At 41.8% G+C, this 16,907-nt stretch overlaps 1 protein-coding gene across 2 annotated transcripts in view; it reads right to left on the bottom strand.

Moving 5' to 3' along the window:
- Positions 1–16,907, bottom strand: part of nup85 (nucleoporin 85) — an 18,208-nt gene extending 1,301 nt beyond the window's left edge. Inside the window, exons 1-18 of one of the 2 annotated variants that reach the window (XM_061701583.1) lie at positions 16,393–16,907; positions 16,100–16,190; positions 13,665–13,821; positions 13,524–13,594; positions 13,398–13,441; positions 12,664–12,727; positions 11,412–11,533; positions 11,200–11,334; positions 10,422–10,544; positions 8,676–8,807; positions 8,488–8,594; positions 6,909–6,992; positions 5,952–6,017; positions 5,116–5,267; positions 4,581–4,698; positions 4,381–4,481; positions 3,815–3,966; positions 2,012–2,125 (exon numbers count right to left, since the gene is read on the bottom strand). In XM_061701583.1, coding sequence (XP_061557567.1) covers positions 2,012–2,125; positions 3,815–3,966; positions 4,381–4,481; positions 4,581–4,698; positions 5,116–5,267; positions 5,952–6,017; positions 6,909–6,992; positions 8,488–8,594; positions 8,676–8,807; positions 10,422–10,544; positions 11,200–11,334; positions 11,412–11,533; positions 12,664–12,727; positions 13,398–13,441; positions 13,524–13,594; positions 13,665–13,821; positions 16,100–16,190; positions 16,393–16,425 — 1,866 coding nt within the window. In that variant the 5' untranslated portion in view covers positions 16,426–16,907. The remainder of the gene's footprint in view (positions 1–2,011; positions 2,126–3,814; positions 3,967–4,380; positions 4,482–4,580; positions 4,699–5,115; positions 5,268–5,951; positions 6,018–6,908; positions 6,993–8,487; positions 8,595–8,675; positions 8,808–10,421; positions 10,545–11,199; positions 11,335–11,411; positions 11,534–12,663; positions 12,728–13,397; positions 13,442–13,523; positions 13,595–13,664; positions 13,822–16,099; positions 16,191–16,392) is intronic. The other variant, XM_061701584.1, reaches the window with a different exon arrangement.

Here is a 16,907-nt window from a genome sequence, read left to right as displayed (position 1 = left end):
TGCAAATAACGTTTCTTTTCATAATAGATGAAATTGACTCAATTTTTCCCCTAAATTGATTATGATTGAGTTAGTGATTTGGTCCATAAGAAAATGTTGATCATTGTTTTCCAAAGAAAAAGCAGATTGCAAATGTCTGCTTTCATGAAGGACTACAGAAATCTGAGCATGTTTACTGCTGATAGGCTGAAAGCGAAGGATTTGTACAGCTTAAAGTTAAACAACGGCTCTAAATGATGAATTGATGATCGAAATACAAACCCAATTCCAATGAAGTTGGGACGTTGTGTTAAACAAATAAAAACAGAATACAATGATTTGCAAATCATGTGCAACCTATATTTAATTGAATACACTACAAAAACATTTGTAGTGTAGATATTTGTGTTCAAACTGATAAACTTTGTTTTTAGCAAATAATCATTAACCTAGAATTTTAAGGCGGCAACACGTTCCAAAAAAGCTGGGACAGGTGGCAAAAAAGACTGAGAAAGTTGAGGAATGCTTGTCAAACACCTGTTTGGAACAGGTGGGTGCCGTGATTGGGTAGAAAAGGAGCTTCCCTGAATTGCTCAGTCATTCACAAGCCAAGATGGGGCGAAGTTCACCTCTTTGTGAACAAGTGCGTGAGAAAATAGTCGAAGGCGAATGGTCCTCAACGTACAATTGCGAGGGATTTCATCATCTACGGTGGCGGCCGACTGGTTAGAGCGTCAGCCTCACAGTTCTGAGGACCCGGGTTCAATCCCCGGTCCCGTCTGTGTGGAGTTTGCATGTTCTCCCCGAGCCTGCGTGGGTTTTCGCCGGGCACTCCGGTTTCCTCCCACATCACAAAAACATGCATTAAATGGAGACTCTAAATTGCCCGTAGGTGTGACTGTGAGTGCGAATGGTTGTTTGTTTCTGTGTGCCCTGCGATTGACTGGCAACCGGTTCAGGGTGTACCCCGCCTCCTGCCCGATGACAGCTGGGATAGGCTCCAGCACGCCCGCGACCCTAGTGAGGAGAAGCGGCTCAGAAAATGGATGGATGGGTGGATCATCTACGGTCCATAATATCATCAAAAGGTTCAGAGAATCTGGAGAAATCACTGCATGTAAGCAGCAAGGCCGAAAACCAACATTGAATGCCCGTGACCTTCGATCCGTCATCAATGTGTAAAGGATATCACCACATGGGCTCAGGAACACTTCAGAAAACCAATGTCAGTAAATACAGTTCGGCGCTACATCCATAAGTGCAACTTGAAACTCTACTATGCGAAGCAAAAGCCATTTATCAACAACACCCAGAAACGCCGCCGGCTTCTCATCTAAGATGGACTGATGCAAAGTGTTCTGTGGTTCGACGAGTCCACATTTCAAATTGTTTTTGGAACTTGTAGACGTCGTGTCCTCCGGGCCGAAGAGGAAAAGAACCATCCGGACTATTATGGACGCAAAGTTCAAAAGCCAGCATCTGTGATGGTATGGGGCTGTGTTAGTGCCAATGGCATGGGTAACTTACATCTGTGAAGGCACCATTCATGCTGAAAGGTACATATGTGTTTTGGAAAAATATATGCTGCCATCCAAGCAACGTCTTTTTCATGGACGCCCCTGCTTATTTCAGCAATACAATGCCAAACCGCATTCTGCACGTGTTACAACAGCGTGGCTTCGTCGTAAAAGAGTCCAGAGCTGTCTCCCATTGAAAATCCCTTACATACATACATTAATATATGTATGGAAGGGAACATATATACAAACATATATATACACACGTATACAAAAAATTCTACAATGTACTGATTAATGCTATTTACTGCGCGTCTCGTTCCCTGAGGGTTGACCGTCTACAGTTCTTCAAAAGAAGTTACAGAATGTAGTTTATGCGTAACCTTTAAGTACCAAACTGATGGAATTGAATTTGAATTTGACAAAAACGTTTCCAGTCAACTAACGTAACTGCAACTAAAATTAAAGACAACTAACATCTCCAAGTGGCATGGACAAAGTGAGGAACTGCGCACCTGCATGGGGGTGTCAGTGCTGGAAGCAGCAGCGGTGGTGGTGTTGGAGGACGTGGAGGTGAGTTGCTCCAAACAGAAGATAAGCTCGTATGTTTGCTCTGATGTGAAGATGACCTGAAATGTGGCAACACACACCATGATGGAACTCGATGGATTAGTTGTCTTAGCTAACATACAGTGTGTACGCAAAGTATTCAGACCCCCTAAAATTTTTCACTTTGTTATATTGCAGCCATTTGCTAAAATATTTGTTTCCCCCACCCCTCAACATACACACAGCATCCCATATTGACAGAACTAACGGAATTGTTGAATTTTTTCCTGATTTATTAAAGAAAAACTGAAATATCACAAAGCCATAAGTATTCAGACCCTTTACTCAGTATTTCGTAGAAGCACCCTTTTGAGCTAATACAGCCATGAGTCTTTTTGGGAATGATGCAACAAGTTTTCCACACCTGGATTTGGGGATCCTCTGCCATTCCTCCTTGCTGATCCTCCCCAGTTCTGTCAGGTTGGATGGTGAATGTTGGTGGGCAGCCATTTTCAGGTCTTTCCAGAAATGCTCAATTGGGTTTAAGTCAGGGCTCTGGGTGGGCCATTCAAGAAATTCAAGAACAGTCAGAGTTTTTCTGAAGCTATACCGTTGTTATTTTAGCTGTGTGCTTAGGGTCAGCGTCTTGTTGGAATTTTAACCTTGGGCCCAGTCTGAAGTCCTGAGCACTCCGGAGAAGGTTTTCGTCCAGGATATCCCTGTACTTGGCCGCATTCACCTTTCCTTCAATTCCAACCAGTCGTCCTGTCCCTGTAGCTGAAAAACACACCCAGAGCATAATGCTGCCACCAGCATTGCTTCACTGTTGGGACTGTATTGGACAGGTGATGATCTTAGTCTCAACAGACCAGAGAATCTTATTTCTCACCATCCTGGAGTCGTTCTGGATTTTTTACATTTTATTTATTTATTTATTTATTTTTTAACTCATGCGGGCTTTCATGTGTCTTGCACTGAGGTGAGGCTTCCGTCAGGCCACTCTGCCATAAAGCCCAGACTGGTGGAGGACTGCAGTGATGGTTGACTTTCTAGAACTTTCTCCCATCTCCCGACTGCATCTCTGGAGCTCAGCCACACTGATCTTTGCGTTCTTCTTTCCCTCTCTCACCAAGGCTCTTCTCCCCCGATTGCTCAGTTTGGCCGGACGGCCAGCTCGAGGAAGGTTTCTGCTCGTCCCAAACGTCTTCCATTCCTTTGACCTCATGATTCTCATTTGCTCTGACATGGACTGTGTGCTGTAAGGTCTAATATAGACAGGTGCGTGGCTTTCCTCATCAAGTCCAATCAGTATAATCAAACACAGCTGGACTCCAATGAAGGTGTAGAACCATCTCAAGGATGATCAGAAGAAATGGACAGCACCTGTGACACTCAATATATGAGTGTCACAGCAAAGGGTCTGAATACTTACGGCTGTGTGATATTTCACTTTTTTAATAAATCTGAAAAAATTTCCACAATTCCGTTGTTTCTGTCCACATGGGGTGGTGTGTGTACATTAATGAAGGGGAAAACAATAACAAATCATTTTAGTAAATGGCTGTAATATAACAAAGAGTGAAAACAGTTGAGAGGGTCTGAGCCAAGCCAAGCGGAATGCAGCTTTGGTGGTCCCGGAAGCAAAACTCATTTGAGACCATCGATAGACTTTGATCAGCAGCATGGGTGATTAAAATTAACATTTTTGCCAATGTTCCGTCCCTTCGCAAACCCCACTCCTCTAACTACATTTTTTTGGGCTTACTCACCTCTTTATACTCGAGCAGCGGCAGAGCATCGGTCAGTAGAGTCACCCAGAAGCTTCTGGGGGCGATCTTTGCGGTCATCAAGGAGAGGAGAAGCTTCGCCGCCTCCCTCAAGCGCTTCTCTCCGTACAATTTGTGGAACTCGCGGTACTTCCCTAAGACAAAGACCAAAAAAAAAGACAAAAAATGAGAACTGGGAGAAGGCCCAAGGGACGAACCAGGACACCCTGGAGAGCTTTGTCTCTTCAGCTGTGCAAGTGAGTAACTGCACTAATCCATTTTTAAAAATCCGCAATGCACTGTATCCGCAGTAAGTGAATTACATAACTGTTTTATATTAAAATGTTGACATTCTCATGAAATAGGATTGCTACATGAATTCCGATAAAAATCTGGATTTTTTTTTTTTGCCATGACAACTTTATTCTCGTAAACTCTACGTGCAAACGCTTAAATTCAGAGTTTGGACCAAATTTGTGTTTTTCAAAGAGCTGTAAAACAGGTCAAATGAACCCTCCAGGCCTCCTTATCAAAGTTTTCATATTCCTCTGTACGTTCTTGGTGCATACCGAGAAAAGTGAGCCTGTCACTGAGCAGCATAGCCGGACCTAAATTGTCAATGAGGTCCAGATCAGAAAAGGTCCCTCTGGCACAGTAATCCTGTAAAAACCTGAAACACAAACACACACAAGTTGTATGTAGACACGTGTAGGGAACACAACTAGCAATCCAGGCATTTTTTTCCATGAGTCCTCGGGGGCACACAAACCTCTCTGAAATTAAGGTAGCGAAGGCAGCGTCTTTGGCTCTGATGCTCCAGGAGAGAGCGGAACCCAGTCTGTTGTTCCTTAGAGCGCGCATGGCCATAATCTTACAAATACTTCTCACTGGGGTCAAATCAAATTAAAATAGATTTACTCTTATTGTAATCCACTGTACCATGAAGCTAATACTGAAACAAAATGATTAAAATGTATTGCACATAAATTCAATAAAAAAAAAAAAGAGATGTTTGAAAACAGTTCGAAAAGATTCCATGCAAATGTATTGTACTTGTTAAATACACCTGAATTATACGAAACTAATGTACTGTACTGGATTAAAAATGTAAGACAGTGTAACATTATGCACAGACGGCGCTTAAATATAGTAAAATAAAAAAACTACTGGGATTCTGTCACGTACCGCTAGCTGGAGCCTGTGTTCCACAATTTTTACAGTGAACTGAAAAAAACAGCGGCTTGCAATGGGGAAAAGGAGTTGGGCAAAAAAAGTGTGTGTGTGTGTGTGTGTGTGTGTGTGACCTTGCTCTGACATCTGCCTTTGCTCACAGATCCTGAGCACCTTGAGGGCTTTGCGCTCGGTGTCTAAGGGGATCCGCTCCATCTGCAGCTCCAGGTAGACACGGCCAAACTCTTGGCAGTGGTCAAAGTAGTCCACGGCCAGCTGCCACAGACTGGACACAACAATGCAACTCTGGTAAGAGTCGAGGCTCGTTGAAGAATGTGTCTAAATGGGACATATTATGGAAAATTGACTTTTTGCCGGCTTGCGTAGGAGTAAAAGTCTTTTTGCCAAGTTTTACTTGCCATGGTTTTTTTTTTTTTTTACACAAAGCTCGTTTTCTCAGTTTTTTGATCAAAACTGGTGTTTTTGGGTGAAACCAACCTGAGTTCTACTGCTGATTGAGTACCAAAGGACAGAAACTTTGTTTCTGGTGAAACAAGAGAGTCTCGTCTTTCTTTTGGTAGGGTCAGTGTAGAGCTGTAATCAACAACTAATGGATTATCAAATTAATCTACACCCATTTTGATAATCAATTAATTGCAGGGGTTATTGAACTAAAAGTTGAAAAAGGTCCAGTCGAGATCGAGAGAGGTTTTGGGACCAAAGGTCCGGAAGATCATCTAGTGTCTACTGTATATTTAAGTCGCCTCGTCATTGTATCTCCATCTGCTTGCAATCATTACCTCAGTCAAATCCAAACACCTTTTGGTACTTATTATTGTCAAGTAAGACGAAACTAAAATATGTATGTCTTCTGATATGGACACTAGTGCTCATAAATTTGCATACTCTTGGGGAACTCTGCTTTGAAAATGGGTGACAGTGAATAAGTTCATAATGATAAAGCCGATACCTGTGATGGGTGAAGAGACCAGACGCGTATTCCAACAGAAGAAACTCTCTCAAGTTGGAGCCAAAGCTAAAAAGACAAAAAGAAGGATCTAAGGCATCTCAAAAGTCATTTCTCATCCATCTAGTCCGCATCTAGCAAACTCAAGGCCCGGGGGCCAATTCCGGCCCGCTAGATTATTTTATGTGGCCCGCGAAAGCAAGTCATGTCCGTTAAACTTCCATGATTCTTGCTCAAAATGTACCAAAATGTCAAATTGTCATTTAGTAAATAATAACATTGCAACATTGCAAGGAGTTTTTTTTTTTTTTGTAATCAAACCATTTTTTTACAGTAACTTGAACAATAGTTCAACAAACAATTATCCTTGACTTCCGTTTTAAACCCGTCCTGTTCAGCTGCATGGCCTTGCAGAACGATGAATCTGTATGCCTTTGTGCGAGAACAGTTTTGCAGTGCAACAGACAAGAGTGAACAAGGGGCGAGAACCACAGCAGAACAGTAGTGAGACAGTCTAGATATTTGAACACGAGTTACATTACAACAGTCAAATTGTGTTGTTATTTGTGGATGGAGGGGGCCGTTGCTATTGACGAGTGGTGCGGTAGGATTCTTTTTTTTTAGTGTCTAAACACCTGTCAGAACCTGGGAGTTGATATGTTAGTATAACCTGTGTTGCTATTAGTGGTCCCAGCACAAAGCAATTCAAGCGTTTAGCGTGTCTATAGAACTTATTAGTGAATGAACACCATATCACATGCATATTAGTCAACTGGTGTACGGAGAGAGGGGCACGGGCACCGGACCTGCGCCCCAACTTCAGACTTCAAAACTAGTTAGCCATTATTTTGTTGTGCATACGTAATATGATGAGACGATTAAAGAAAAACAACAAGGCCCTCTGAGCGAAATCATAACTACAATAGGGTCGGCGACAAAAAGTCCTTTGACGGCCCTTACTGTAGATTGTGAGATTGGAGGAGCTGGCAGTGATCGAGGAGATCTGTCAGATGGGCCACGAACCACCAGTTGTTGAGCGCAATGCTGGGAGGAAATAAAAGGGAGAATATTAATGGCATTTCAAGTCATTTGAATAGGGAAAAACTGACTTGATTACGGCTGCAGCTATCAAATATTTAATATTTCACTCTTTATCCCATCGATTTCTCCGATAAAAATAGCTTCTGCATTATTAGGTTGTGTTTAGGTTACCTTGTGTCAGCAATTGTAGACGTGCTGTTGCGTAAGCCTGTTCTGCTTTGCAATAGACAGATTGAACTACCTTCTTCTTTAGGTGTGAAACAATCCCAAACTTTGGACATTCCCTATCATTTACGGAGTGTTTCCCCGTTCCCTGCAAAGCTTCGGTGTTAACCTTTTTGTGTGTTTGAATGATTTTCTTCATTTCACCCCTTGATTTAATAGAAGAGTAAATTCAGTTGACAAAATGAAATAAACTCATAAATCAAGTTACGACTGCCTAAAGATTTTTTTTTTTATAGTGGACTGCACAACAATTCACTCATCATTCAAATAAAAACACGTTTTGGAACAATACGGATGTTTGTTAATTTGGCATTACTCTTGCATAATTACAACGTACCAGATCAAGGTCGGCTGGTGGACCTTCCATAATAAATACTGGACAAATAAATAACCAGCCTGTTTTAAGAGGATTGCATTTTATAAAATCAACACAAACAAAGCACTTTATGTGCATGCTTATTAAGCACAATTCCTCATGGGATAGATATATTGCTGTTCTAGTGACCATAAATTGTTCACTACTTTTCAAGATCCATTGTGGAATACATTGAAGGGAGGACTGCACAATATTTTATATTGAGGATCGTCATTGTGATGGACGTCGCAATGGGTCTGATGCGATGTTGGTTTACGGTCATATGCAGTGAATATGCTGTAATATTAAAAGTGACCAGCAGAGGGACCTGTTTGGACATCCTCAAAAGATTGTGCTCCATTTCCTATTTCGCTCTTCAGAATTAAACTAGGCAGGCAGGCACGCTGCAGCTGCGTGAGTGCACAAGGTACATTCAGGGACACTGCGTAAATGGGAGTGAATGTGTTCTTTTGTAATACAATACATAATTGTAAAATTGGGTCGCTAGAAAAAAATATTATTTGTATCAGAATGCTTTCATTAAAACACGATGATCACAATGTGATATGGATTTTTGTTTTGTTTTGACATCAGCCCCAAGTGTGCATGTTTTTAAGTCCAGGTTTAAAACTCTTCTTTTTTTCCCATGCGTTTTAGAGCATTTCCACTTATAAATTATATTTCTTGCACTGTATGTCGTTTTAATTGTATTTTTATTTTTGTTTCCTCTTTGTTTCAAATGTTTATAAGCTGTTTTTTTCTTTGTACTTGAATGTTTTTAATGATGTGAAACACATGGAGTTACCTTGTGTGTGAAATGTGCTATATACATACATTTGCTTTGCTTAGATAGGCCACAATTTACAGTGAATAGGGAGTTATTCCCAACACACCGTGAATAACATGAAGCCGCACTACCTGCAGTCCTTGATGACCTGATGGATGTCAAACTCAAAGGCGGCTAGTAAGATGCTGTCCAGGGCTTCTGGCACACTCCTGGGGTCCACAAACATGGTCATGCATGACTGCAAAGAGAACACAAACACGATACACAGTTGATAAAGCAATGGCATGAACAGCAAACAGTGCTGCACTAGTGACCGTACCTGGGCATAGAAATGCAGCTCTGTAGATTTGACTGTGGGGTGGCAATAGAGCAGTCTTGTGACCAGGAAGTGGTACCAGGTGCCCAGAAGTTCTTTGTGTGCCAGCATAGTGTCTTCATCTCCCACTAAGATCTAAAACGACAGGAAATAGAACTCTAGGGGGATATACAGTGGTGTCTTGATGAGTTTAATTTGTTGTGATGAAGCTCATACATTTGTAAATCTTTTGTTCATATCTGATCATTTGTCTGTGAGCAAGTCGCTCTGCACTCCCGCTAAATGACACAATGACCCGTTGTGTTGAGGTCATGTGACTTTCTGGTGCCGTTTGATTGGTGAACTAGACTTAAACGTCACGAGCACTTAAATTGGATTGGCGCAAACAGCGCCCAATGCGGAATTCGAAGTCATAGTCTCGCACACAAAATAGTTCAGAAATAAGCAATCATTGATCAATAAAAGTAGCGAGCGACATTTGGATCATTGTAACGGAGTAAAAGTACCATTACGTCTTAACAGCAGAAGCTTCGGAACCGTTTTTCCCGTCAATTGACTTTACCTATCCGCTGGTCACGTATTCCTTTTTCACTTGGAACGCCAGAGAAACTCTCGCCACTGCCTGAACCATTTGTACAACCAAATGCCACACAATAAACCATCGTGAAATTGCTCAATCATACAAGGACGGAAACAACACCCTGGAACAATAGCACACAACGCCGAACGAACAGGCTGTTTGGCTCGTGTTTACGTCACAGGGCTGGATCGAGCTGAAGACCGGAAGGCGCTCGACGCAAAAAGCAGAAGGCGCATTCCGAATCATATTTATCGATTTAACTGCTGTATATATGCTATATAATCACTTCGAAATGGCAGATGTGGGTTTAAAGGGGTTCTAAAGTTATCAAGAACATTTTTAACATCTTTGTCCTCTGACCTTTAAGTTCCCTTCCCATTTGTTTGATGACCTTACACATTAAAGCGGAGAACCTATACAAAAATATTTGTGAAGGGTGCCAATACTTTTTCGCGGCACTGTATATTGTCTGTCTGTATGAGTTACTATGCCGTTTGTGTGTAAATATTCGTTCTTTGAAGGTAAATCCCTCCCGTGATCTAATGCTAATGTTAGCAAGCCCGTCAATAAGGTTTCCTATTGACTGATAGCATGAACTGGCAATTCCTAAAACGAGGTGTATCTTGTTTTTAAAAATTCAATGTGCGTAATTCTTTTTGCTGTGTGTTTACTTTTACTGTAAACTCCGACTGGGGTGTCTTAACGCACGCTCAGGGAGGGCAGAAGAACATTCGTCACACGCTTGCTAGAAGCAACAAAGTTCAGGGTTTACAACGCAGGAACTTTCATATACAACCGGTGACGCTGTTTCAGGCTTATTTCACAGTCACACTGGACACATTTTCGGCGAAAAGGTTACCGAATCGATTTCCAGCCACTGAATCGTTTCAGATCGTATCGTTCTAAATTAACCAATTTCCATCTTGAATCGAATCAGCAACCGCAAACCATGATACAAATCGAATCGTTGCTGAAAGACCCCTAGTCGGAACACATGGAAACTCCCCAGAACAAAATACGTCCGAATCCAAATACTTGGAATCTCTGCTCTATCTCCCACCTTCACTCACTCGGCCACGCCCCTTCAAGGTACACGTCCAACACACAAATACCGGAGTGTGTACATTAATTACACTTTCTAAAATATGCTGTGCTGAGGGTGGTCTGACCTTGCATATGACTTCCAGGTGTGGGTTGCTGGCAAACGAGTTGTCCTGGACACAGCAGTCCACTTCGCCGTGCCAGTGTCGCCACTTCACGTCAAACTCTGTCGGCGTTTGGGCACCACCCGGCTGAAGGAAGAGCAAACAATAGTGGTGCTTATTTCAATGGCACATAATGTACATTGCAGCCCGGGCGGGGGGGGGGGGGGGGATGGGCAAATTGGGTCCAGCACATCATTTTTTGCGGCCCAGAAAAGGAAATAACGTGCATCTACTTTGGGTTGCTTGCGAAATGGATTTCTTCCGTTCATTTGGGCAGAAAATCTGTCCCAAAAAAAAAGCTATTTTCTTTTATTTTTATTACAAATATTACAAGCATTTTTTTTTTTTTTTTCAACAAATCCCGCTCGAACATATATTGAACAATACTTATTTGCCTTAGGGCAGAAGGCGCATTCTGCATCATATTTATCGATTTAAATGCTGTATATCTGCCATATCATCACTCCGAAATGGCAGATGTGGTTTGTAAAGGGGTTCTAAAGTTAAGATTTTTTTTTTTTTTTTAAATCTTTGTCCTCTGACCTTTAAAATAAGATCTTGTATCCTAAAACAAGTCTTTGTCTTGCTGAACATTTTGAAAAAAGTCAAAACTGTTAAAATAAGAACAGTAAGCTTGTTTTCACTGGAAATAAGAAATTCATGGGAAGGTTTTGAGTTTTTGCAGTGAAAGTGTTTTGGGATCATAGTTCGTGGTTTAAACTACTAATATACAGTATCTTACATTATAGAAGGGCATCTTGCTAAGCAGGTTGTCCATTAGCTTGAAAATGTTCTTGGCAGCGGGCTGGAGGGTGGCCTGCTTCGCCAGCAGCTGTCTGACTTCTTCCAAACGGCCCTGCAACACGTAGCTCACCACCTGTGGGGCAAAAACACCATCAATACTGTGCGTGCATTCACGGACGGAGTGTGCACAGTCGGACGCGATGCACCTACCACGTCCCAGTAGTCGCGGTGCTCGGCGGGACTTTCGCTTTGCAGCATGTGCGCCGCTTTCTCGTCGACTTCTCCCTTATGTAATCTCACCCAGTCCAGCAGGTGGAGCAACAGGGAGCCTGCTAAGGACACACACACAGTTTAGAGCAGTGATTCTCAACTAGTGGGTCGGGACCCATTTTAAGTGGGTCACGGACACTCAGCTGAAAAATGTATTACATATACTGTATTCCCATTTCCTGTTCGGGTTTTCTTTTTTTCCCCCCAGTACAGTACGGAGGAGTGCCAAGTTTTTATACATAGTGGGAAAGTGACAAGAAATGTGACTTCCTTGTGCTCTCACCACTAGTTTACTCTGTAAACACATACAGTGCAACTCAGCCTTTGGTTAGCGGACGTTATGGGGAGCAATATGCCATTGGCGGTACAGCAAACTCCTTCGACACGGCATTTTAAAATATAACATACTGTACATGTGGTTTGAGAGGCTATTTTTAAACAAAACAAAAAATCTTTATTGTTCTTAACTTCTATGAAAGTGGGTCGCGACGTTGCAACAATAGGAAAACGCATGTCCATTCTCTGTACCGCTTCTCCTCACGAGGGTCGCGGGCGTGCTGGAGCCTACCCCAGCTATCTTCGGGCGAGAGGCAGGATACACCCTGAACTGGTCGCCAGCCAATCGCAGGGCACATAATATAAACAAACAACCATTCGCACTTACATTCACACCTACGGGCAATTTAGAGTCTTCAATCAACCTACCACGCATCTTTTTGGGATGTCGGAGGAAACCGGAGTACCTAGAGAAAACCCACGCAGGCACGTGGAGAACATGCAGATTCCACACAGGCAAGGCCCGGGATTCGAAGCCCCGGTCCTCAGAACTGTGAGGCAGATGTGCTAACCAGTCGTCCACCGTGCCGCTGGTTTGATCCATAACATCAGAAAATCAGCATAAATGTTGATCGTTGTTTTCCAAAGTGAAAGCTGATGCTGGCAAATGCCTTATTTTGATTAGACACAAACAAATAAGTCTGCCTTCATTTTTGATCTGAGAATATTTACTGTTGAGAGGCTGAACTCAGAGGATTTGAACAATTTTAAGTTAAACAACAACTCTGAACTATATATCGATGATCAAAACAAGAGTAATTTGATGATCAGTTAGTTGACGATTAATCGATAAATTTTGACACCTCTAGTTGCCACAGAGAAACGATAATATAAACCAGTGTTCAGTGACACCGACCAGCATCAATGAAGAGCACTTCACAAAGATTCCAGATGAGTTCTATGGCCAACAGGATTGACACCTGGTAAAATAGAACAAAAAGGCAAGGTGAGAACCAAAGACTGTATAGTCACTTATGGAAGAACACATTTTAAATTGACATTTCCATATTTTCCTCAAACAATGGCTTTGGGTCCAAAACATACAGGCCTGAAGACATTTGAATAAATAAATGCTGTACCCATCATAGACACCTTTAAGACTCACAGTCAGTACATAAATACGACAGTTTGTACATTAATTACTCAGGATGGGCGAGCACCGATACAAAAGTATCGCTATCAGGCCAATACCGGCCTTATTTCAAGGTATCGGGTACTCATGAAGCTGCCGATACCAGCCACGAATACTTGAGGGGAAAAAAACTCTTCCTCCTCATCAGTAGTTGGCGTTACACTGCGGTGGTTTGGCACATTGGTGAATCATCATGTGCATCAGAAAGAATGTATGGTCTTTATTCACAATTATATGTCGTGTTAATTGAAATATGTATCAAAGGTCCTAGTGGTATTGGTATTTGGTAACGTTATCAGCAAGTACTCAATAATGAACACGAGTACTGTTATCGGTCTGAAAAAAGTGGGATCAAACATCATTAGTAATTACACTTTATAAGGTCAGTATATTTATCTTACGTTATCCTGCGATAAAATACACGTTCGGAATGATGCTGAATGTAAAATCGTACACACCTGATTGCCATACTGGGTGCACACCGCCGAGTCTTTGGTATTAACTATTTTTAAAAAACAAAACAAATCACGGATCATCACTGAGTAGGTGGTACAAATCAATCATCGTAGTAAGAAAATGCAAACCTGCAACTTGTTGAAGCTCCTCGATACAGGCCCGTATTACAGATCTATAATTTTTACTAATGCTGACAAATCTAAGGAGAAGCAGAAAACGTGTGACACAATGACTAAATGTTTACCGAATCATTTTTGAGTTGGCCTTACTGGGACTTCTTCTTGTTGCTGGGGATTTCCTCTCGGATTGTCTGCAGGCCAACAAAAATGTGGTGCGACTCATTGAAGAGTTTGCGCAAAATGGGGGAATAGATGTCCTCATCTTTCCTGACCTCGTGGACGAATGTCTTGCTTGACCCCGAAGCTCCTGCAAATGGATGGCACAAACAAGCAGTGTCCGAAATTAACTTTTTGACTTTTGATTTGTGCACTATGAGCGCATGTTGTCTTTTGTTTTTCCATCGTCTCGGTCCTCTCCGGCAGGTCGGCGGCAGCTCGCGTTAAGGTGGAGAAGACTAAAATACATGAAGGTACAAACATTTACTCGCCATGTGACGGGTAGCCCTCTGAGATGTGCACACCAAACAGAACATTTACTCGCATTTGGCACCTGGCGAGTGTTCATTTCGGACCTTGCAAGTAAGTAGGCAAGAGTTACACCAGGGCTAACTAGGGCTTGGCAAAGTGTGGCCTTTATATTCCCAAGAGTTTAATTTTGACCTTTTTTTTATTTTTTTTATTATTTACCTATTAAATCATTTGTTTTCTGTAAATTTGAGTTTTTTGTTAAAACAGTTTTACATTTATTTATATATGTATTTTTACATTTAATGAAATAATGTATTTTTTGTCAATATTGTTATGAGTAGAATTTATTTTACAAATACATAAAAAAATTGATGTTTACTTTGTTTACATTACCATTCAACCATTTTTAATTCATTTTACTCAATAATTTGTTAATTAATTTAAATCAATGTATTTTAAATAATAAATTTGAAGCACATCAGCTTTGCATTCCCTTTAGAGGGCCCAGACTTCACAGTGAGTAAGTTCATTTGTGAGCAAATTAAGAAGAGATCATCATTATTTCAGTGTATAAACTTTTTGTGACATTTTTGTTCGGTGGTGCGCCGTAAGATTTTTCTCATGTCAAATGTGCGCCTTGGTTGGGCCACACTGCACTAGGCTGAGGTGGAAAAGGTTATCATACAACCCCAATTCCAATGAAGTTGGGACGTTGTGTTAAACATAAATAAAAACAGAATACAATGATTTTCAAATCATGTTCAACCTATATTTAATTGAATGCACTACAAAGACAAGATATTAAATGTTCATACTGATCAACTTTATTGTTTTTAGCAAATAATCATTAACTTAGAATTTTATGGCTGCAACACCTTCCAAAAAAGCTGGGACAGGGTCATGTTTACCACCGAGTTTCATCATCTTTTCCTTTAACAACATTCAATAAACGTTTGGGAACTGAGGACACTAATTGATGAAGCTTAGTAGGTGGAATTCTTTTCCATTCTTGCTTGACGTACAGCTTCAGTTGTTCAACAGTCCGTGGTCTCCGTTGTCGTATTTTACGGTTCGTAATGCGCCACACATTTTCAATGGTAGACAGGTCTGGACTGCAGGTAGGCCAGTCTCGTACCCGCACTCTTTTTACTACAAAGCCACACTGTTGTAACACGTGCAGAATGTGGTTTGGCATTGTCTTGCTGAAATAAGCAGGGGCGTCCATGAAAAAGACGTTGCTTGGATGGCAGCATGTTTCTCCAAAACCTGTATGTACCTTTCAGCATGAATGGTGCCTTCACAGATGTGCAAGTTACCCACGCCATTGGCAGTAACACAGCCCCATACCATCACAGATGCTGGCTTTTGAACTTTGCATCCATAACGGTCCAGATGGTTCTTTTCCTCTTTGACCCGGAGGACACGATGCCCACAATTTCCAAAAACTATTTGAAACGTGGACTCGTCGGACCACAGAACACTTGTCATCAGCCCATCTTAGATGAGCTCGGGGCCAGAGAAGCCGGCGGCGTTTCTGGGTGTTGTTGATAAATGGCTTTTGCTTTACATAGTAGAATTTCAAGTTGCACTTACAGATGTCAGCGCCGAACTGTATTTACTGACATTGGTTTTCTGAAGTGGTGCTGTGGTGATATCCTTTACACATTGATGTCGGTTTTTGATGCAGTGTCGCCTGAGGGATCGAAGGTCGCGGGCATTCAATGTTGGTTTTCGGCCTTGCCGCTTACATGCAGTGTTTCTCCAGATTCTCTGAACCTTATGATGATATTATGGACCATAGATGATGAAATCCCTAAATTCCTTGCAATCGTACGTTGAGGAACATTGTCCTTAAGCTGTCGACTATTTTCTCACGGACTTGTTCACAAAGAGGTGAACTTCGCCCCATCTTTGCTTGTGAATGACTGAGCAATTCAGGGAAGCTCCTTTTCTACCCAATCATGGCACCACCAGGTATAGGCCACATTAATGGGGGAAATAGCTTTGACTGGATCTATCTTGGTTTATCTTCATTTATTTCCCTCACCAAAACCTGGCATTTGAACAGGGGTGTGAATACTTCTTATATTCACTGTAATATGTACACACATACATACCTGATGGTTTGTAAAGGGTCTCATACACGAGGATATCTCCTGGTCCCCACGCAAAACCCAAATGTTTCACATGACTGGATGTGGGAATAATCTGCAAGAAAAATAATCTAAAATAAATGTTACAAAAAAAAAATACATACCATAAACCCAACAGCAACCGACACTTGTCATCTCTAAACATGAACCTGCACTCCAGAAACTACAATTCGTGTCGAATAGTTTAAAAGCTTCGGCGGACGTCTGGCTTGTGAGCAAGAAGGAGCGAGAGAAACTCAGCGACAGAAGTCACTTACGGTAATTGTCGGGTCAACGTCGACCTCCTCCATCAGGGAACAATATTACCAGTACAACAAAAAGTGAAAAGAGCAAATATCTCGTGATGAAAACATATACATGAACTACAAATGTGGTTGGTTTAGCGCGCTCCAGACATTCAGTAAAAGGCCCCCGAGGTGCGGTCTGATGACGTCATGACAGGGCTGCCCGTTCTCGTGCCCAGTTTTCTATCGGCCCTCTTTTCGTACGTAATTTGCTCGATAAAGGACCACTATTTGACCATGTTCAACCGCAAATCATGTAACAGTTCAATTTATGTTCATGAAAAGGATTTTTGAACACGAAACTGACGAACATACGTACGGGCCTCGTTTTTACGTAGGTGCTTAAAAAAAGAGTGTATTACACGCGACACTCGTTCGAAGATAGTTTTGTGTTGTGCTTTGATTCGGTTCATTTACCACGACCGAAACGCCAACAAAGGGAAAACAACGCCATGCGCGCTCACGCGGGGGCCGACTGTCTCTGTAAC

The sequence above is a fragment of the Phycodurus eques genome, chromosome 16 (genome assembly GCF_024500275.1).
Source record: "Phycodurus eques isolate BA_2022a chromosome 16, UOR_Pequ_1.1, whole genome shotgun sequence".
In the NCBI taxonomy this organism is placed as follows: domain Eukaryota; kingdom Metazoa; phylum Chordata; class Actinopteri; order Syngnathiformes; family Syngnathidae; genus Phycodurus; species Phycodurus eques.
This window is presented reverse-complemented; position numbering and strand designations above follow the sequence as displayed.